This window comes from Delphinapterus leucas, chromosome 9 (genome assembly GCF_059928025.1).
Source record: "Delphinapterus leucas isolate spDelLeu-1000000601 "Yukka" chromosome 9, BTC_Dleu_Yukka2, whole genome shotgun sequence".
NCBI lineage: Eukaryota > Metazoa > Chordata > Mammalia > Artiodactyla > Monodontidae > Delphinapterus > Delphinapterus leucas.
Window position 1 is genome coordinate 91,844,978 of NC_143137.1, and position 23,988 is coordinate 91,868,965.

Below are 23,988 nucleotides of genomic sequence, written 5' to 3' on the forward strand. Positions count from 1 at the left end.
AAATGTGAATCATTTTGTGTTCATTTAACACATGGAAACAATGACCACATGTTCAATTAAGAAAGAAAGAGAACCTGAATCATATCAATGAGACTTTACCTCAGATTAACATTTATTTTAGTGGTAACAATCACTGCATTAATCATTTTTATGCTTTTCTTTCCACTGAAGAATTTTAAATAGCCATGTCTCTTTCATGACTTTTCTGGAATTTTCTGGCATAACAATGACACTGATATCTATCAAGTACAATACGCCAGATCCTATGCTAAGCTCTTCATTTAATCGTTTCTGAAACATGTGATGTGAGAACAATTAACACGCCCACTTTACAGATAAGGAGAGTAAGACTCAGAGAGGGTCATGCAAGAAGTTAAGTGGAAAAGTTGGAATGGATCCCAGGTCTGTGTGACTCTTTAGAGCCGAGCTCTTCCATTAGACTATGGCTGGGATACTTTCTCACAGCGTCTTTAACTCAGCTAAGTTTTAGTTTACGTTGTATAGATTAAGGTATATATTTTTAAAGGGAAGAAAACAACTTTTGGCTCTGAAACATCTAATACGAGAAAAACAACTAGGCATGAAATAAAGGTGAATGGATTTGGGGCCTCCTTTTGCAGAATAGCTTCATTCACCCAGGCACATAATAGGCAGATAATATACATGACAAAATAGCCCCAAATCTTATCATCCGTAATAAGCCTGGGCCTTCACTCCACCAAACTACTAGCGAGCAAGCAGGGCGATTTCATCTCAACCTTCTTTTTCCACCATCGGTCCTAGTGAAGAAGCTCAGAATCAAAGCTACGGGAAATGAAAAGAACAATAACGAAAGGGACCCAGGTGAGCCAACAACACCTAACACATGCTTTACATAGAGCTAAGGCCAATCGGGTTATGGGAAATTTAAAAAGGATCAAAAAGGCAGCACCATTCTGAACATGGAGAAGTTCAGGAGAAAGGATAGATCTGAAAATCTATGCATATGGAAGAATTCAAGCATGAAATGATTATCACATGATAATAATATGCAGGTGAAAATATTCTGGTTCCGAGAAGCCATTCCAGGACTCGGACTCCTGTGGACCACCTTCGGTAGCTCTGTAACAACACAGACGTACGAGAAATACAAGCAAAACTACCTTGACAGAGGGGCCCCAGCCAATGATCAGTGTCACACTGTCCTTCCAGCAGAGGCTACAGGGATACATATCGGGGCGAAGGCTTATATCATCCCGGGGCACATTGGTGATTCTTTGCTTTGAGGTGATGTCAAAAATCTTCACACCCTGGAAAATAAAAGAGCATTAAGCATCCTCTCCTTGGGAGAAGGAAGGTAAAAGAAAATGTATTAATGGCCACTGCTAAACATCAGGGATAACCAGCACAGCAAAGTATCGACAGTGCTTTTTAGGTGCTGCTGGGAGCCACAGAAACGTTCCTACTCCACAAGAATCCTGTGAAAACCCAAAACAAAAGAAAACCTCTGTCCTTCTTTCTAGGCAAACTAGATTTTATGAGTGGATGGCACAGGCCACTCAAATCCAACACAAGTGGGAAATGTACAGATATCAACAACTGCATTTCCAAAAAGAAAGTCACATCTCTAATTGTATTGTTCCACCACAAATACGGGGCTTGGTTTTCAGAAAAGCTTTGAATCTGAAAAACCACTATATAAAGAAAAACACGCCTGACATTTTAAAGTACTCAAATGGAAACATCAAGCAAGCAGCTAAATGAAAATAAACCAAGAGGCCACACGTCTGTTGACCTTGACTGTGACCCAGGAGAAGTAAGAAAAGTCCTGACTGGCACGGTAGATTCTGGGAGGTTTCTACCATTCAAAATGGAATAGCAGGGGACTTCCCCAGTGGTTAGCACTCTGCGCTTCCAGCGCAGAGGGCATGGGTTCGATCCCTGGCTGGGGAACTGGGATCCCGCATGCCATGCGGTGAGGCCAAAAAGAAAAAGGGATAGCACTGATTTGCTAAATTATACCTCAAAATTCCAAAAGCTACGCCAGATGTCCAAAAGGTAATTTTTAAACTTTCTACTCGCCCTACTCATATTGCGTAAACTTGAGATAAGTGAAGTACCAAAAATTAGGATCCCCTTTTTCAAAGGCAGGCCTATTTTGGGTCTGTGATTATACTGAGAGTAAAAGAAAAATCAGCAATATCCTGCCCTTGTTTCATAGCAACTGGCACTTGCCCTCGGCTAATAGGCAAATGGTATTTTCAAGACCACATTTCCAATGCAGCCCTTTCATTATTAAGATGCCTTTTCATTTTGTTGGCTATTCTCCATGCCTCAGGTTTCTTCCTCTAAGATAGAGTCCAGAATATGTTGGAAATTACTCTCTCATGAACACCAAAAGCAATGTAATTTCTTTACCCTCCGGGTAGGATATCAATCGCTACATGTACCTTTTAGAAATGTCAGTGGCAGGACATGGAAGCAACCTAAGTGTCCCTCGACAGATGAATGGATAAAGAAGATGTGGCACATATATACAACGGAATATTACTCAGCCATAAAAAGAAATGAAATTAAATTATTTGTAGTGACGTGGATGGACCTAGAGACTGTCATACAGAGTGAAGTAAGTCAGAAAGAGAAAGACAAATACCGTATGCCAACACATATATATGGAATCTAAAAAAAAAAAAACGTTCTGAAGAACCTAGGGGCAGGACAGGAGTGAAGACACAGACGTAGAAAATGGACTTGAGGACACGGGGAGGGGGAAGGGTAAGCTGGGATGAAGTGAGAGAGCAGCATGGACTTATATACACTACCAAACGTAAAACAGATAGCTAGTGGGAAGCAGCCGCATAGCACAGGGAGATCAGCTCGGTGTTTTGTGACCACCTAGAGGGGTGGGATAGGGAGGGTGGGAGGGAGACGCAAGAGGGAGGAGATATGGGGATATATGTATGTGTATAGTGATTCACTTTGTTATAAAGCAGAAACTAACACACCATTGTAAAGCAATTATGCTCCAATAAAGATGTTAAAAAAAAAAAAAGAGGGAGGAGATACGGGGATATAAAAAAACCCAGAGAAATGGCGGTGGCAGGAGCACCATCCCTGCCCTTTGTCGCAGGGCACTCCGTCCGGCTGTCCTTCTAGCTCTGAACCAGCGTTAGGGACACCGCTTGTACCATATTATTGGCCCAGGCAATCAGATGGCCCCTCCACTTCACACTCCTTATGTTCCCTTCTCCTTCGTGCAGAACTGAAGACTTCCATCTGCTCATCCAAGACCGTTCAAACAGCAGCAACTAGGGGCAAATATCATGAAAACAGAATTTTAGAAACCAAGAGTCACATATCAAATTCCTTATTATTTTTGCTTGTCCATTCACCGAGTAACAAACTATTCTCAGCCCTTTAAATGTAGGTTTCTAGTGGTACATGATTTGCATTTTGGAAAGCATTCCCAGTCTATCTTTTGCCCTATGGAGAACACTGAAATGTGTTTGAGTGTTGAGGTTACTACACAGTCCAGCCACAAGATGGCACCAAAACACCAAAATTCAGGGAAAATAATGTACACTAGTAGAAAGATTTTTATCACAGGAAGTTCTTCAAATAGTTGACCATGAATTAATTTATTTAGTAAACTGGGAAATCAAAACCTGATAATGTTTTCCCTGAAAATAAAATATTAGCCACAGATTAAACTGCAATGATTAGAAGGGGTCTTTCACTTAACCCTAGAAAAATAATTTAACAATGACTTTTGAGCAGTAATTCATGTCATAACAAAAGAGAAATTTGCTTTAGGATTAAACTTCTACAAAAACTTCAGAGTAGCTAGGGTCTTTACTTTAATCAAAACTTCTACATAAATATGTAGTTCTAGAATTCATGCATTATTAAGGATACAATAAAAATTTTTTTCTTGATATATCCAATTTAAATCCTGTAAAAAAAGGTCTTTATACAATATGTCATTTAATACATACAAGGTATAATTTATACATTGTGTAACTTACACTATATAACTTTAGACATGTAATCCTGAAATATACAGTTAACCTTTTAAAAGCAATTGCTGAGAGATTCCATAACAGAATTTAAAAAATTCCTATCATAAGCGTCAATTTCAGTTACCTTAGTATATACCCCACCCCCAAAATAGGGGAAAAAATAGAAAATAGTGGAGAGTAAATTCACAGCATTTATACTTCTTACATGTCTTTCTCAATGGTTACGCTCCTAGAGCCAGAAGCAGCAGAAAGAAAGGAAAGAAAAAAAAAAACCCTAAAGTTAAATAAGTGTCCACCGTCACTAATAAGCCGAGTTTAGTCAAGTGAAAATGCCAGAAATGTATAAAGTTCTCTATCATCCATGCAAGAGCAAGGAGGCCTCACAACAGCCACAGGGGAGACTGGAGACGGGGCTTCTACTGAGCACAGGTGTTCCCATCGGATAAACACAGGACAGAGCTCCTCTACATACGCTCAGCAACTTTCTAACCCAGCTCATCCTCCCCCCGCCCAGGTTCCAAGAAATCACCACCACCAAGCCTCCCTGCCTCCAGCTAGTGACACTTAGGTACGGCCTCCACCTGTGATTCAGCCTCTCCCTTGGCCATGACGCAGAGAACAGAGCCAAGGCGCCCACGGAGTGTGTGCAGCGTTTTGTGACGGGACAGCTCTGAAACTTGGGATCAGAGGTGAAAGCCTGAGAATACAGCTCCTGCCACGTATAAGATCACAGTTCACTAAAGACAGGTAGCTAAAAACAACTGTATTCAACATGAGGAATTGGTAAGGTCACAATGTCTGTCTTCCCTCTGTGGCCCGGGTCAGGCGGAGGGGATTGTAAGAAGTGGGCGGGGCCCGGGAATGCTCCACAAGCACCTGTTGGAAGGGAGGATTGGCTGGATGGCCAGGGGGACATGCCCCATGGCATCAAATTCCCCTCCCTCACCAATCCCCACCTAGAAATGGCCAAATGTAGTATTAAAAGGGGCATAATCTGTACCTGGGTGAGCAAAATTAAATATGCCCTCAATTTTAAATTAGAAATTCTGTAAAACATGATAGAAAGAAGATCCCAGTGAAGGCTGTGGTCCAACTCATTACAAGAAAGAGCCCACCTCGGTCAAGTATATAGCAGAATGACACTCAGTGCAGTGGCGGCTGGAGGTGAGGGGAGTCACAGGGAAAATCTCAGGCAGGGACACAGGGGCCTTGATCAGCACCGGCAGAGTCACACCTGAATAGCCACTCCTGCTGCTGCTTGGAGACACAGCTTGGAAGAAAAAAGCAGGCAGGCTGGCACAGGAGGGCAGTTGTGCCAACCAGTTATGTGAGGTGGGCAGTACCTGTAGAAAGTTACCTTAAAAAATACAGAAAGCAAGCTTTAACAAAAATCCAGCACTTCCCTGCTGCACCAATGATTACATTCTTTGGTAGTTGTTTTCCCAACAGACACTGTGTTCCAATTCAGCAAAAATGAAAACATAAAACTTCCTTCTCCCACCACTGTCCAGAGTAAAGGATGTGGAAACGTTCTCACAAAATCTACAGGCAACTTCACAGCCACTTCTAGTAAATATGAGCTAACAAGAAGAAACCCAGCAATTTGGAGAAATACAGTATTTGAAAACAATAAGACTTGTCTAGGGAATAAGAAAAAATCTCCCACTCCTGACACATGACTAAGACATTCCGTAAAGCAGAGAAGAACTTCACAAATAATTCTTCTTATTCTCAGATGACAAGAAAATTAAGCAAGAAATTAATAACAAAGGATAAGAAGAACAAAACAGAAAAAAAACGGAAACAAAAAAATACTCTCTCTCCTTGGGTAAAAGAGGAAATCGGGGCTTCCCTGGGGGCGCAGTGGTTGAGAGTCTGCCTGCCAGTGCAGGGGACGTGGGTTCGAGCCCTGGTCTGGGAGGATCCTACATGCCATGGAGCAACTAGGCCCGTGAGCCACAACTACTGAGCCTGCGCGTCTGGAGCCTGGGCTCCGCAACAAGAGAGGCCGCGACAGTGAGAGGCCCGCGAACCACGATGAAGAGCGGCCCCCGCTCGCCGCAACTAGAGAAAGCCCTCGCACAGAAACGAAGACCCAACACAGCCAAATAAATAAATAAATAAAAAGAGGAAATCGAAGTGCAACCAGAGCACTTGGAAAATGAAAATACAAATAGCACAGACCTAAACTTTAGGGGATGCAATCAAAGTTGTAAACAAGGGAAAGTCCACAGCTCTCAAAGTTAATAATGAACAAAAACAGATGGGTGCGTACTAGCTACACAGCAAAAACAAAATACTTTATCGAGGGAGAGAGAAGGAGAACTAAATAAATGGAAAGATATTACGTTCCTGGATGATAAGACTCAAAATTCTCACTGAAGAGCTTAAGTCTTACAAAGTTAACCTACGATTTTAATGCAAACCCAAAGAAAATCCCAAAGGAACTTTTTCTAGAGCTTCCAAAATGCTATGGATTTATTTGAAAATATGTGAGAATAACAAGAATTTTTTTAAAAAATTAAGCAATTTGGGGGTGGGCCTGTGGATGTGCCCTGCCAGACAGTAAAACATTATACGAAATTAACACCCCAAACAGTATAGCAGTGGTTTCACAATTGACAGGTGAAGGAAAAAGGAAAGAAAAAAACTGACAAAGATGAACCAAAATGATAAGGTCAGACACTGGGGCAAGGGACACGGCTGTCTGTGTGTGTACGTGTGTGTGTATGTAGGATCCACAATCTTTCTGAAGGATCCTTTAGCATTATGGGCTCAAAGCTTTAAAAAATGTCCCCAGGAAGTCCTAGCCTAGAAATTTATGCTAACAAGTGATCGGATAAGTGAGCAAAGAGTTATGTAAAGTTATTTATAATTTATACAATCATTTCTAAATGATTTTATATATGGACTCTTATTAACAGAAAAAGAGGTTCAGGGCATAGTAAATAAAAAAGCAGATTGCAAAACAGGATTAAATATGATGACTTTTAAATAAAATATGAATGTGTATCCATATATTAAAATCTGAAAGACACATTACAAAGTAATCATAATTAATTCCAGAAAGAGGTGACAGGCGATTTTATATTATTTCTATTTTATAATTAGTCCGCATGGCACATGTGAATTATTTTTTATAATGTTAATATGCGGATGAAAATCCATTCTCTAATTTGTACAGTCAGGATAATTTAGGGGAATATTTGAAACAAAACAATATCAAAAAGTTCACTGGAACTTGAAGGAATGGTTGCAGCATCCTGACTATGTGTTAGAATTAATTCACATAAACTGTACCTATTTTTTAAATAAAACATTTAACTTTAGAAAATTGTTAATAAAGTCCTGTTGTAATTCCAATTCAAATCAAACTCACTCCACTCTATCCTTTCTGCTGTGGTCAGTGTGCTTTCAGTTATAGGATGAAGCTGAGGCCGCCGGCCTCCTTTGTCTCCTGCTCTAGCTCCAAGGGAAGCTTCCAGCAGAGGGCGGGAAGAAAAGGAGAGAAGGCTGAATTCAGTCTGAGTTTTCAGAGTTCTATTACAATAAACCTTGTGTAACCTGCTCTGACACAAATCAAAGGAGCAAAGGAGCTTGTCCCTTATTTTTATAATTCGGACGGCGGCATCAGTGGTACCCATTCTGTGCCACTGATGGGTACTCAAAAACAGGAGGTGGGGGGCAGCTAATATCCTAGCTTCTGTAAATGAAATAAATTTTAACTAATTTCCATTACAATTTTAGACACGATTCATGTTATTTTCCCCATGTCTTTCAAACAGCGGTAGTTTCATCACTTTATATTTGAAAACTAAGAAATTTATATTTTATATAAATTTTTATATAAATTTTATATAAGTTTATATTTGAAAGCTAAACAAACAGCCTTAAATATATTAGACAGGACCATCATTTCGGAGAATTCTTCCGTATGTCAAAATAACTTCCCCCTGATTTCTTGGTTCTACATACGTCTTACAGTCATGCTGGTTCTGAGTCATGCGATCGTTAGCACCATTTTATATCTAGTTCACTGAGATCATGTATTTTCTCCTCCTCTTCCTAGCAGACTGCAAATCCATCGGGGAGAGAAACCACATCTTATACGTACTTTGCTAGACACACAGGAATAACAAATATTAGATACTGAGTAGGCTTTCCTAGGTCTGCAAGTCTTATTCTTTCCTTTGTGGTCCATACACACAATGTATTTGCTACAGGAAGAGCTGTGTGATTCCCAAATCCTCCAGTTACTCGGCCCATCTTTAGTTAGTAAGGTCCCTACAGTATTTCAGGCACACTGGCATCTGCCCTAATCTCAAAACTCTACGGGAAAAGGACCCTGAGACTGACTCATCCAAGGAAAACATCTGTACCTTGAGAAAGGGCACATTTATTCTGACTCTATGTCCTACTCCTGAAATGCTGGTCTCTTTCCCTTTGCTCAACGCCAGAGGATATAATTTGTGTACAACTTGTCAGAAAGTTGAAAAGTCCTTTGAAGGTGAGTCCTCCCTTAACTGCAGCCCCCTGATTTCAGGGATGTCCACTGGCCTCTCATTTGGCCTGATCAGTGATCCCTGGAATGGGTTTGACTGCCTGCTCCAGGGCTCTCTGGACTGTCACAGGGCCCACTTCTCCTGGCCGTCCCCTCACCCGGCCTGCCTCTCTCCTCTATGTTACCTGCCTGACCCCTTGAAGCATTTATTTCTGCCTTCCCTCTCCACTCCACTTAATTCTTTTTTTTTTTAATTTTTATTTCATATTGGAGCATAGTTGATGAACAATGTTGTGTTAATTTCAGGTATACAGCAAAGTGATTCAGTTATACATACATGTGTATCTATTCTTTTTCAAAGTCTTTTCCCATTTAGGTTATTACAGAACATTGAGCAGAGCTCCCTGTGCTATACAGTCGGTCCTTGTTGGTTATCTACTTTAAATAGGGTATTGGGACGTGTCAATCCCAAACTCCCAATTCACCTAATTCTTTACTTATAAATCCTATTTCCTAATCCACACATAGTATAAAACCTTAAACGTCAGCTAGTAATTATGGAATTATTCCCATTACTGTCCTTTGAAACTCTTCAAGTACAACCATGCTGTACATACAGGATTTGATGGATAACATTCTGTAAGACATACAGTTTCAGACAGGAGGGGTCAGGATTTTTCCATCCTAATCTATGGGCATTTCAGGCAGAAACACACTATCTGGCAGGAATGCCAAAGAAAGCTCTGTTTCGTCAAGTTACGACGAGACAGTCTGCTTTTCCTACACACATTCTGCGCTAATTTAACTACCACAAAACTATCTGCCTGTATTTCGCTGACATTTAATAAAATCCATTTCTTTCTTGCAGCCATAAAACTGCCTAGAGACCTACTGAGCACAAATCTTCTACAAAGCATTTTAGAGGGGAAGCCATTGGGTGAACTACCCTTAAAAGCAGCTGGTTAATTTATTTGGTTTATCTTCCGTATCCTGTAATACTGAGTTGTCATTATCACAATACTGAGAGCAATTTAAGCTCAATGGGAGCTAAGTACATAGAGAGGAAAAACTGTTTCCAAGAGGTTTATTTTTTTGTTGGAGAAAGTATGTTAGGGCTTTATTTCCCATAAATCCACATTCTGGCAGTCAGCACTCTCAGTACTTATATTTCAATAGGAGCCCTCAGATCCTCAGCAATATACTTTATTCTCCTATGTTTTGTGCTGATAAATCTATCTAGAACTTTCCTGCACCACATCCCAGCATCTCCCACACATGGGCATGATTCCTATTGGGCTGTAATAAAGCTGCCAGTTCTGGTAGCCTAACGCCCGTCATTACCCATCACCATTCTTCCCTCATGGAGGAAAGGGAGGGTGACTGGCCCTTTTTTAATCACTTTGTGATCTTCCAAGTATATAAATCATTTGAGTCCTTCAGGCTCCCTAAACACCAGCATCACTGCTTGCTCTGAGTCTGGGGTCTAATAAGCCCATGGGCAAGGGTGTTCCACCAGGAAGGATCGAGAGGCTTGGAGAAAACAGACACTACAAAAGTCAAAATGCTTGATCAGAGAAGATGCTGGAGTGTGAGATCATAAAACAGAGAAATAGGGAAAGAAAAGCAAAACCCAGCAAGTTAAAACATACCAAATAAGGGCATCCCTGGTGGCTCAGTGGTCGAGAGTCCGCCTGCCGATGCAGGGGACGCGGGTTCATGTCCCGGTCTGGGAAGATCCCACATGCCGCGGAGCGGCTGGGCCCGTGCGCCATAGCCGCTGAGCATGCACGTCCGGAGCCTGTGCTCCGCAACGGGAGAGGCCACAACAGTAAGTCCCGCAGTACCGCAAAAAAAAAAAAAAAGCCAAATAAGGCTGTCCCAGTAAAAATAGACACAGGGCATAATGATGGGGAGGACTTATCACAGAAGGATTTTAAAATCCAAGATTGGAAGAGATTAGGGATAAAATGGAAAAAGTCAAGAGGGCAAGTAAAAATAAAAAATTAGTGAGCATGGAGAAGACCTGGGGTGGTAGCTGGCTGCTGACAGCAGATAGGAGTCTTGAATCTTGATGGAGACAGAAGTGACCAAGAAGAACCCCACAGAGCAGAGAACGCCTTTGTCCTGCTTCCTGCTTTGGCTCAGTACCAAAGTTTAAAACACACAGCCTTTCTAAACACCATTGAGAGAGAACTTAAAACATGTAGGAAGAAAACAGGGATTTCCCACATATATTACTGCTTTCAATTCGGTGGTTATTTCCTGCATCCCCTCTCCCAAAAGGTGAGTCAACATGTTTAAAAGCAGTTAAACACAGGCCAGATACTGCTACCAGAGAAAGTCTCTGTACACAGATGGATTTCCAGAGGCCACCTCACAGGCTATTTGCTTCCAAGCAATATCTGAATAAACACAACTAAAACACACACAGGTTTTGGACAAATCCTTGAAGTTAACTATTCCTGTGAAAACTATGTAGCCAGAAATATGCTTTGAAATTTAAGAAAACACCATATCAACGTAAGGTAACAGTCAATTTAGTGGCCAAGAAATACAAGCTATGGGTTCAAGGTGAACCAACGAAGTTAAACATAAGATATGCCACTTAGGAGCAGTCCCTTTATATTAAAAAAAACAAACAAAAAAATAACCCCAAAAAACCCCACACAAAAACAAACAAAAAAACTAGCAGTGACAGAGAGATACAGATCTATATAACTACTTGCCCATCTGTATGGGTTTAGCAGTCAACTGTAGCCAGCATGTGAGGCAGACTCCTATTCAAACTAGCAATCTGCAATTTCTTCATATGCAACTCACAATTGTAAATGGGATTCCAGAAATGAATGGGGCATTTAAAAAATAGTTTTACCACTAAAAACAAAACAAACAAGCAAGCAAACAGAAAACCTTTCCAGGTGGGTCCTGCAGACTTAATAGAGCTGGTTGCTCATGTCAAACACCTTGGGTCTGTTTTTCAGTTTGCAGCTGTCTGAGGGTCTGTTTCCTGGGGCTGGCTTCAAGGCTGGACCCCTTGCCCCGCTAAGAGTAGAGAAAACACAAAAGCCATCCACTGGGTGATGAAACGAATTAACGTTCTGTGCGATGAACAAATATCTCTAATTTTAACTACGCATAATCTCAATCGTCGACAACTCGGGGAGATCTTTGCACAGCGAGGTTAGGAAAAAGAAACACAAAACGGCTAAGTCTTGAATAAGAGAAAGAGTCACCTGAACACACAGGTTTACGGATCTGAACAAGCACTTCACTCAATGCAAAGTAAAGCAAAAGGGAACCAGCAAGGACCTACTCTATAACACAGGGAACTATACTCAATATTTTGTAATAACCTATAAGGGAAAAGAATCTGAAAAAGAATATGTACACACACACATATATACATATATATATAATGGAATCGCTGTGCTGTACACCTGAAACTAACACAATATTGTAAATCAACTATACTTTAAGTAAAAAAAAAAACAACAAAGTGAAGCAAAAGGGGAAAAGTACAGATCAGGACACTGCCTACAGAAGAAACCAAGTGAAATGAACCTGACTTTAACTGGGCACCGTGGCTTGTCTTTGAGAGCCTCCAAGGAAGCAGCAGGACAGATGGTTTGGGGGCAGACTCACATCTATGGAGTAGAATATATTCGTCCTCTTTGTACATGGTTCAGCATCTACTCTAAAGCCTCATTATGACTCCTATATAATGCCTCCCTAAAACAAGAATAATTATTCCAGGTTTAGCTAAAATTGGAGAAAAGGCTGCAGGCTATTCAGTGAGCAGCAATAATTTGTGCTCAAACTGACAATAAATATCAAATGGACAGTCGTCAATTGTCCTGGCTTCTATGGTAATATTAAAAGCTGCCCCGAGCTAATACTACAACCAGAGAAATCACAAAGGAAGAGATCTAAGTGACTAGTAAATAAAAATGCTCAAAATCACTAATAATTCAAAGAAGTTACAAAACAGCACATTGGAATCTCTTTCTATGTATATCAAATTGGCAGGCTGATACGGTGAAACGGGTCCTCTAACACAGATGGTGTAAATCAGTATGTTTTCTGGAATGTACCTTTACTTGGCAGTTATGTATCCAAAGCCTAAAAGATAATCATAATCTTTGACCCAGTAATTCTAATCGTAGTGCTAGGAAAACATTCAGAAACACAGACAAAAGATTTCTACCTTCATTACAGCATGATTTATGCTAACCCCAAGCTGGATACAACCTAATGGTCCAATAATATGAGAATGATTAAGAAAAGTAAATAGAAGCACAGGATGGAATATTATGTAACCATTAAAGAACATCTGAGCTAAGATTAGACTTCAATAATGTAGGGAATTTCATATGATTTACAATGCTAAGTTGAAAACAACAAAAATAGTTGGGATTACTTTATACATTCTTTTATTATTGCTTTTTATTATTATAAAAGGCATGTTTTCTACCAAAAAAAAAAAAGGCAGAAAATAAAAGCCAATGAAGGCCAGAAAGAACACTAATAATCCTGCCCGGATATTGTTAATAATATATGTTAATATCATTAATATTGTTAATAATTTGGTATACAGCTTTCCAAGAAATTGCTACACCAGACATTTATATTTCTACCAAAAAAACGAAATCAGACCATACATATATTTTCATGAAGTACCTCAACAGAAGTCATCTAGCAAATGTTGGGCATTTTATTTGTCACAACGAAGAAAGAGAAAAGCTGGCATGCAGGAACTGGCCTGCCATTCGTGTCCTCCGGGCGAATATAAAAAATGTCACAGAACACCAACATCAGACGGGGCCCCGTGACCACGAGGTGAGGACAAAACCAGGACTACTCCATAATCATATCTGAACACTGACAGGATATCAACGTTTTCCAAGCCACATAAATGACCAGACACCTCCCTATCCTGGCTAAAAGGAGAGACTGCTGCTTCTTTATCAACATGTCGTGAGCCTTCATTTGGTCTGTCCTCCTTCTAGATATGATGTATTAAGACACCCAGTGGTGGAATTACTCTTGCTTCCTGACAGCACCCGATCCAGAGCAAAGTTCTGCTTCCTTAAACCCTCCCCAAACCATCTTTCATCAGCCCCAAACCTGTAATGCCCTCTTTCTAGCACACCCTCTTCCTCATGCCTGGTGGGTGTGTTCCGGAGATCTTTGGCCGCAGGGCACTGACACAGCTAATTCACCACCGTTAGATGTTGATTTTGTTCAAATTTGCACTGTTACAACCGTCAGAAAGGAATACTGGCTGAAAATGAATTAGGAAACTGAGAGGGATCAAACAAATGATTGCAGGGGAGAAAAGCCCCAAATGCTTAAAGACAAAGGACTGCAAAATTACCCCAACAGTGCTATATACATACATATATACATACACATATTTTTTCCTCTCAAAAGACTGGGAATACTCATTTTCCCACCAAATCATCATTCTGACTAACGGTCTTATGGGCTAACTGCTTTCCACCAGCAGCATTCCTCCTATCTCCTTTTGGAAACGGACCATTCCTGAAAACAGATTCTACATGCTCACAGCACCTTATGTGGACCCTCTAACCGAGCTGTGCTCAAGAGGCAGAACTATTCACGCCAAATAGCCCTGTGAAATGACTGTGGTGTAGTCTGTACTGGTGACACCAACTTATAATTGCAGTAACTGTGACCCCTTGCTATAGAGCCTTGTCTTAAAAAAAAAGGGGGGGGAAGGGAAACACCTCTCAAGGTTAATGACAATTATTTATATAGCCTTATCTTTTTTAAAATTTTATGTTATTTTTTAATTGCAGTAGAGTTGATTTACAATGCTATGTTAGTTTCAGGTGTACAGCAAAGTGATTCAGTTTTATATATGCACATACACACACATATACTTTTTCATATTGTTTTTCATTATATGTTATTACAGGATAATGAATATAGTTCCCTGTGCTCTACAGCCTTATTTTAAAAAGAGAGAGAGGGGCTTCCCTGGTGGCGCAGTGGTTGAGAGTCCGCCTGCCGATGCAGGGGACACGGGTTCGTGCCCCGGTCCGGGAGGATCCCACGTGCCGCGGAGCGGCTGGGCCCGTGAGCCATGGCCGCTGAGCCTGCGCGTCTGGAGCCTGTGCTCCGCAATGGGACAGGCCACAACAGTGAGAGGCCCGCGTACCGCAAAAAAAAAAAAAAAAGAGAGAGAGAGAGAGAGGGGCTTCCCAGTGTTAATGACAGTCCATTGGTACTAAACCCCACAAGAAAACATAATGAGCGTACTAAACCAAACAATGATTCCTGCAGAGGAAATAACTATTCCAAATACTTAAGGACAGCCACAGCATTCTCAACATGCAAAGGAAGATATTTTCAGCAAGGAGCAAAGGATGGTTTGATTGCTCTAGGAAGACAGGTGGTAAGCTTATCATCAGAGTCCAGGGGGATGCCGCAAACAATATGGAAATATCACACATGGAAAAGTTAGTTGAACTCACTAAAGCAAAAAGGTTTCTGTTCTCACCAGCCTTTTGATGGCTATGAAACAAGGGGGATTACTGAAGAAAATGCAGTTGCCATGGATCCATCTCCAGGATGCTGGGAGCTCTACATATCAACATCAGAAAAGCAACTGATGTTTGAGACAAATGAACTTAACTTTGAAAGCAAGGAACAACGCCTGTTTCTGACACTGAAAATGATTTCTATTTTAAGACCTAGATTTCAATTTTTAGCTTCAACCAGTACAGCACAGAGAGAAAAACCCACCAAAATATACTTTTACAATATGGCTATTTTACAACTTGGCTTTACATTCCTAAGAAACATCTGTAAAGGTTACATTGTGCTTTACTTCCTATTAGTTGGTGGTTTTTAATCAGTTTTGGTATGTATACAGCATGAGATGAATTTCTAGGAATGGAACCACAATTTATAACACAGTGCCTAGAAGAAATGAAGGTGTTTCTTTACAATGGTTCTACATACAACTACTAGGACATAAATTTGGTGGTTGCCTGGGAAGTAATGTGTAAGAAAAGTTTGCATGTAGAAAACTGCCTAAGATCAAGCATCTGATCGCCTGCAGAAGTATTCTGAAGATCCACTGGTCAGCGGACTGGGCAGCATAACTGATGTCAAATCCTTTTTGAGGAAAAACAACAAGGTCCTAATATATAGCACAGGGAACTATATTCAATATCCTATGGATAAACCAGAATGAAAAAGGATATATATAATTGAATCACTTTGTTGTAGAGCAGAAATTAATACAACATTGTAAATCAACTATACATCAATAAATTAAGGGACTTCCCTGGTGGCGCAGTGGTTAGGAATCCGCCTGCCAATGCAGGGGACACGGGTTCAATCCCTGGTCCGGGAAGATCCCACATGCCATGGAGCAACTAAGCCCATGCGCCACAACTACTGAGCCCACAGGCCACAACTACTGAAGCCCGCACACTCTAGGGCCCGCGTGCCGCAACTACTGAGGTGGCGTGCTGCAATTACTGAAGCCCGTGCGCCTAGAGCCCGTGCTCCACAACAAGAGAGAAGCCGCTGCAATGAGAATCCCGCACACCACAACAAAGAGTAGCCCCCGCTCGCCGCAACTAGAGAAAGCCCGTGCACAGCAACAAAGACCCAACGCAGCCAAAACTTAAAAAAAATAATTAATTTAAAACTTTTTTAAATTAAAAAATCCTTTGTGACCCCCAAAACCCCATTTTCCATCTGACCAGGAGACAAGCAAACATATAAGGAAGCACCTCTACGTTTCATACTTAGTGGTCATAGTAGTTCGCTGGGCTGTCTAAATTCTAAAAAGATTCGCATTATTACAAAAAGCCGCTCCATGGCATCCTTTTCCAAAAAGAATCCAAGATGCAATTTGTTTTTTGCCAATCATTCTCGGACACTGAGAAGCTAGCTGATGCTTCTACTTCTGTCCTTCAGGTAAAATTTGCCATAAGCCTTCAGCCCCAAACAGTGAAGCGCTTTTTCTCATTTCATGCACACAGGTCCTTACCTCGTTTGCTGACTGACGTTTTCCAGCTTACAAAGCAAGCTGTCCCTGTGGCTAGAATGAGGGGACCTGGCCCACCACAATGCCAAACAGCTGACTCCCTCGTTTCAAAAAATGAACACTGCTGCAAGCTGCATCACGACAATTTAATAATTTGTCAAAGGAGGAGAATCAGTTATTATGAAGTGCATTTCAGAGTTCAAAGGTAAAGGTCGTAGGGAGCTCAAGTTTATCTGCTGACAGAGAAATTAAAAAAAAAAAAAAACCCAGACAAGATCTGCTTTGCAGACTTATTTCTCCAAGAGATAACCTCATTGCTATGCTCATGCGTTCTAATTCTTGCTACACAAGGAGGTTACACTTAAAAAAAAAAAATCCATCGATTCTCATGTTTTAAAGCTCTCTCCAATGGCACTCTTAAGAGATGTGCTTTTCCTTTTCTTTTTTTCAACATGGAAACAAAACAGAATTAAGAATAAGCTTTTTTTTTTTTTTTGCGGTACGCGGGCCTCTCACTGCTGTGGCCTCTCCCGTTGCGGAGCACAGGCTCTGGACGCGCAGGCTCAGCGGCCATGGCTCAGGGGCCCAGCCGCTCCACGGCATGTGGGATCTTCCCGGACCGGGGCACGAACCCGCGTTCCCTGCATCAGCAGGTGGACTCTCAACCACTGCGCCACCAGGGAAGCCCAAGAATAAGCTTTTTATGCTCATGTGTCAAGCACTGGAGTCCATAAATCCAGCTATGGCATTCAACTACTAAGAAGTTACCTTGAAAACCTAAAATAAAAGTTTATGCCACACAGAGCTATTGCCTCCTCTTCCCTAGTCCTGGGTGGATAAGGAGCTCTCTCTAAAGACCTAAGAAGCTAGAACCTTAAAAAGGAAATATCAACAAATGTGTCAAACTGCAGTTTGTTTTTTCTGCTACATGGCTATTTTATGGAACTATTCTGAAATGTATGTTCTGATTACTTTTAAAGAAATGTTTTTCCAGGAATCAAAATTTCTCATCAAATCAAATCAACTAAAATATTAAATTAGACATCTCTGTTGAATTTTCTTATGAAATGACATCATGAATATGTCACTGTAGGACATCCATCTTTCCTATTCCGCTTCTGTGGTCGCTGCGCTGCTTTCATCATTGTCTACAGAAGTTGGCATACAATTCCTAGATGCATTTAGCTGTCAGTCTAAGTAAGATCAGTGTTCTTAGGTTAAGAATGCCTTAAGAATGCCTTTATTCCACATTACACCTTCATTTGGCTAGTCTTTGCTCCAATTTTTTTTTAAGATTAAATTATTTCTTAAAGGCAGAAGGTCATTACCTCTCAGTTACATGCTATTTGTCTTTGTTCTTTTTTCCCCTATATGATCTGCCATCTACTCTAAACAGGGAGGTCTTGATATCTGCAATGTATGATTATTGCAAGGTTATCACCATTTGCTAAATGTTGGACTCTTCAAACTAGTTCTGCTTAGTTTATGGCGTGCTGGCTGAAAATTGCAGTTAAATGATCAGAGTTGCGATTGGGCCAACACAGTCTTTGTTCTTCTCATTTATCAAAGGAACAAAATGCCATAACTCAGTTATAAGGGGAAAAAAATGAGGTCCTCCTAAAAATTTGCTAACACCCTAAAAAAGAAAAGAATCTTTTCACAATACTATCTGTTTCTTAATGTCACCTTCCAAAAAGCCTTTCTCTTAATTTTTAAAATCAAAGGTGCATTCCTTAATGAAATCAGAAATAGTTCCTGAAATACCTTCAACTAAATAAATCTATTTTAAAACAAACAAAACACGCAAATGCCAAAAACCATGCAGCGGAAATGATCTTTAAAAGTACATACCATACACATACAGAAGGAAGAAATCTCTCCGGAGATTTCTGCAAAGCACACCAAGCTGGTGCATGTTTTGGAAATCTCTGGTTATTTAACCCTGTACAAAGAAGTCACTCTAGTTTATTGATTAAACACTAACTTTTACTACTCACTAAATACATATTTACACAATAAACTTTAATGAATCCAGAGAAATCAGTGAATAGTTTGTATGTCACAAGTCCCTGAATAGAGGGCACATTTACATGCCAATGTTTCTTAAGCCTTTAACATAAGTAGGAAAAATTATAATGGCCTTTAATTTTATTATATTTTTAACTGAAGTAGGTGTACAGCAAAGTGATTCGGTTATACACATATATTTATCTATTCTTTTTCAGATTCTTTTCCCTTATAGGTTATTATAAAATACTGAGTCGAGTTCCCTGTGCTACACAGTAGGTCCTTGTTGGTTATCCATTTTATATATAGTAGTGTGTATATGTTAATCCCTAACTCCTGACTTATCCCTCCCCCTCTCCTTTCCCCTTTGGTAACCATAAGTTTGTTTTCTATGTCTGTGGGTCTATTTCTATTTTGTAAATAAGTTCATTTGTATCATCTTCTTAGATTCTACATATAAGCTATATTATAATGATATCTGTCTGGCTTACTTCACTTAGTATGATAATCTCTACGTCCACCCATGTTGCTGCAGATGGCATTACCTCATTCTTTTTTATGGCTGAGTAATATTCCATTGTACAGATATGTACCACATCTTCTTTACCCCTTCATCTCTTGATGGACATTTAGGCTGCTTCCATGTTTTGACTACTGCTCACAGCAGCATTATTCATAATAGTCAAAAGGTGGAAACAACCCAAATGTCCATCAACTGATAAATATTTAAATAAAATATTTAAATAATAAATCATAATTAAATATTGCTAAATAAAATATGATATATCCATACGATGAAATGTAATTTGGCCATAAAAAGGAATGAAGTACTGATACATGCTACAACATGGATGTACCTAGAAAACTAATGAAAGAAGTCAGACACAAAGGCCACGTACTTATTGTATGATTCCATTTACATGAAATACCCAGAATTTATATGAAATATCCAGAACAGGCAAATTTATAGAGAAGTGAAATACATTAGTGGTAGCTTGGGGCTGGGAAGTGGGGGAAGGGGAATGTGGAGTAACTGCTAATGGGGACGAGGTTGGGATGATGACAATGCTCTAAAATTAGATTACGGTGATGGCTGCACAACTCTGTAAATATACTAAGAACCATTGAATTGTACACTCTAGTTTTTTTGGCTGTGCCGCGCAGCATGCGGCATCTTAGTTCCCCGACCAGGGATGGAACCTGCGCACCCCGCAGTGAAAGCGTGGAGTCTCAACCACAGGACCGGCAAGGAAGTCCCTGAGTTGTACACTTTAAACTGGTGAACTTTATGGTATGCAAATTACATATCAATAAAGCTATTTAAAAATCTAAAAGAGATGACAATATCATTTGCATTGACCTGTGGACTCCTCTGATTCTTCACTTCAAAATGTCACACATATACTTTTATCAAGCTCAATATCCGAAGTCCTTTATCCAATATACTAACCCTTTGGTGTGTGGTTTTTCTTTTAAATGATTTTAATCCAGAAATTCTAACAATATCATTTCTTTTAACTTTTTCACCAGATGACCTGAACTGTTTTTAATTTATATACACATAATTAAACATCTTTTTGTGCTTGGGAAGAAATGTCTACCTGTGCATTTCTGGAGAAGTGAACAGGAAGAAAGGAGAAAAGACAATGCTGTCTCTTAGAACAGTGAACACAGAAAAACTTCTCAAGCAGTCAGTGATAACCAAAAAGATGAACCAAATCTCTGATGTTCTTTCCTGTTCAGCATTCAGTGAATTCTACTTATTTTACTGCTATTCACAACGTAGTCTCTGTATAAATTCCAACTTCTCTCCATATGACCTTGCCCGCACTACTCTGTCGTCCATATAATTGCTCATGTATCTACTCAACAAGCTTTGGCCCAAACAGCTACATTCACAAGGTCCTTCCTACAGATGTCTGTAAATGATGTCAAATGCTAAGTAGAAGGATGAAGGACATGAAATTGACACAGTTAACCCAGGCATCCTGCAGGTTGACAAGACATTCATGTACCAAAACTACTGTGGCAAACTACATCAGATTATAGGTATCCTTCACAGTATAAAAGCAATTATTAACCTCCACCAACAAGCTGATTATTAAGAACACACACCAACACAGGAAAATCCCAAAGTATGAGTCCACTTGGACATCACTCATATTATCTCTAATATGTTCTTTCATACCAATACCTTCAAAAAATAGGCGACAACTGTAAAATCTCTAACTTCTGAAATTGGAAAGCTAGAACTCAAAACTGCATCCCCACTAGGGAAATACTTCAACCGAAGTGATTTATCAATATTTTAAGTTATCAACATTTTATGAGGGATTGCTCTTAAGAAGGCAACAGAGCTTTTAGAAAGCAGATACTCCAGCCCCAGTCAAGCCTTCAAATGAGTGCAGCCCTGGGCAAAAAATAGACTGAAATCTCACAAGAGACCCTGAGCCAGAGCCATACAGGAAAGTCACTCTTTAATTTCTGACCTGTGAGATAATGCAAGTTTGTTGTTTTAGGCCACTTAAACAAAAAAACACAGTGACTCAGCATTCTTTATCCCCACTGAGTTTTAAATAAAAATGCCTGGGTTTAAATTATACTGTCACCTACAAATTGGCACTTGCTATTTCCCTCTACAAGGATTCAATTATGAGCCCCTGCAGCTGCTGACCTTCAACACCCTCTGAAAGGAGTTCAGGGTGGAGATCAGAAATCAAGGCACTCTGTGCTCTGGGGAAGAAAAAAAAAACAAAACTGGCAGAACAGGCCTTCAGATAGTTAGATATTTTCAGGAGCCAATTTTACGAGCCCAATTCTTGCATCTCCTCATATCTAGAAAAACACTAAAATCCTTCATGGTGACGTCTGCTCCTTGTGACTAGCAGAAACCTTCATGAGACTAGTAGAAAAATATGTGCAAAAAATGTGTACTTGACTGCATGTACTCCCCCTTCACCAAAATCACATATATACTGACCTTCCCCCTACCTCTTTGGAGCAGTTCCTCAGAGCTATCTGAAATGCTATCTCCCGGGCTATAGCCCTCATTTTGCCCCAGATAAAACTTAACTCACAGCTCTCACGTTGTGCAGGTTTTTTTCAGTCGACAACAGCTAAGTGAATTCATGCTCTATCTCACATAAAATTTCCTAACTAGAAAAGTGCTTAGTAAAGAAATACTTTAACAAGAGGAATTTTAAAGTTACTCTTTCCTGAGGCCAACAAAGACAAGTAAGGTAGCTATTTCTTTCAGGAGTGAATTAGCTGCAGGTCTAAGATAGAGAAAGTTAGTTCAAATCTGTAATTCCCGCTGATTAATTCTATAGACATTCTATGAATGCCCTATCATTCTGTGAAGCTGCAGACCAAGGGAAAAAGACAGATAACTACTACAGAACATTCCAAATCGTTTGGTAGCTGAGCCTCAAAGCAGCCATTCCATACCTATACCCTGCTATAGAAATACCGCACAGAGCCTTCTCTCCACTGATCCCCAAACTGAATACGAAATAACACTCAGAGTTCCAGGACAGTGGTAGCATTTTATTATAAAAATGGTTTCTAAAAAGATCCCTGGTGAATAAGAATAGAAAAATGAACTTATTCTATAAGCAGAGTCTTTAATTTTAGAATTTATCTACAAACATGTAAATGTACAGAAGGATCATTTTACTCTCTTATTTTTTAAATAGCACTAAGATAATAAATGCCAGGAACATGTCAGTAACAAAGAGCCGTAATTGTTCTAAAACTGTCTCAAGGCCTGCAGGAGATTTTCTACAACGGGAAAAAACACTAGTTTACTTGCTCTTTTGCTACTGTTAAATGCTACTTCTTCTTTGTGGAAGGGACAATATTTCAAAGCACTAGGTGGTAGCTGGAGTAACATCTCTGTTTTTGCCCTACATCTACTCCAAAGGAATGTCAGTGAGAAGCACTGAGGCCACACCTCCCCCAGGAGGTGATGGTCTCCTGATTTCACTACATTGTGCTTTCGCGAATTTTCTCTGCACGAAGAGGCAGACATTAAAAATACTAAAGATAAATTAAGGAGCAAACAGAACCCCCTCAAAGACGGCATGTGACGGTCAACACGCAGCGCTTACCTTCTTCCCTCCGGTCACAAACTGCTTGCAGCTGGATCTCACGAAATGCGGATGCACGGCGATGATCTGCAAGGGAATAAGGACCCAACAGTGGTTTAGGAGTCACAGCTCCAGCACAGAATGAAAGCCCTTTGTACATTACCGGCAGCATGATCTAAAAATCAACCCGGTATCCTGGTAGGAAGTAATCTACGCAGGTAATATTCTGCACCAACTGAGGATGAGTTTTGCTCTGGTATGAAAAGGTTTCTTCTACGAAGCTCGGTCAAAGCTAAGAGATGAGAGTGAACAGTTGTCGTTTCTGGCTGAGTGGGACCCTCTGAGTGGACACCCCTCTTTAGAGACAGCCAAGGCAGTCAGTAGAGGCAGCGAGATGTCACAAATGTGTGTAACTGAATACATTTCATAGAAGAAACCCAGAGAAAGAACCCAACTATCTCCTTGTCCAGATGCCTTCCAGTGACTGAGAGCACCCAGTGGAACAGGGCTGGCGATGCAGCCTCAGACACTTAGCACAATTACATCCGCGCCCTAACAGCAGAAAGACAACAGAGCTGCAGGACCCAGGAGTTCTGGCGTGCAGCATCCAGGCCCTTCCCTTTCACCTCCAGCCTCAGTTCCCGGCCCCCTGCTTCTCATCCGCTCTCCACGATCTCCTCCCAACCCCTCAGAAAGGCTGCTCCATCCTCACCACCGTTTACTTCACTTGCCAGTGGCATTTCTGAAGGTCTGGTGGCTGCACTCAGTGTAAACCCATCTTCGGGGCTCCCCTTTTATGGCTGTCAGCCTGCAGAGACTCTGCCTCCTTATTTTCTTATCCCCAGACCCATGTATTCATCAACTAATACACTGTGTTTTTTTCCAACCTAACAGAATATTTCTGGGCATTAAAAAAAATTCACACAATTACACCTTCATAAAACTCCAACTAAATACATTCTACTCTCTTGTTAATTAACTAATACATTTCCATCCTCCAACGGAATAGATTCCTCTTCCTACACTGTCATTTTGAGGGCATTTAGCATATGACGCCTCACTTCTCTAACCATTCCTCCTTCCCAGGTTAGCCCTTCTTCCCTTCCACACTTCCCTAATCCATCCTGGATATCAATGGAATCATTTGCATATTGTTGTCACACATTCTTAAAATCTCGTAGGAGAGTCCTCTTAGCTCTCTTACAGTGCACCATCCTACGTCACAGCTGCTACTCCAGACATCCCCACGCCCCTCCACCACATTACCTTACCCCTTTTTTCCCCTCCTGGTCATTGCCCTTGACTGCGGGTCCTTCACCACCCAACGTAGCAACACTTGGGCTTGGCCTCACCGGCGGGAGGCTGGAG

The 23,988-nt window shown here is 40.6% G+C and overlaps 1 protein-coding gene across 2 annotated transcripts in view; it reads right to left on the bottom strand.

The window, feature by feature from the left end:
• Positions 1 to 23,988, bottom strand: part of VPS41 (VPS41 subunit of HOPS complex) — a 203,150-nt gene that overhangs the window by 83,103 nt on the left and 96,059 nt on the right. For both annotated transcript variants that reach the window (XM_022593034.2, XM_022593037.2), the window contains 3 exons: positions 22,642 to 22,707; positions 3,168 to 3,287; positions 1,143 to 1,289 (listed from right to left, as the gene is read on the bottom strand). In XM_022593034.2, the coding sequence (XP_022448742.1) occupies positions 1,143 to 1,289; positions 3,168 to 3,287; positions 22,642 to 22,707 (333 nt within the window). The remainder of the gene's footprint in view (positions 1 to 1,142; positions 1,290 to 3,167; positions 3,288 to 22,641; positions 22,708 to 23,988) is intronic.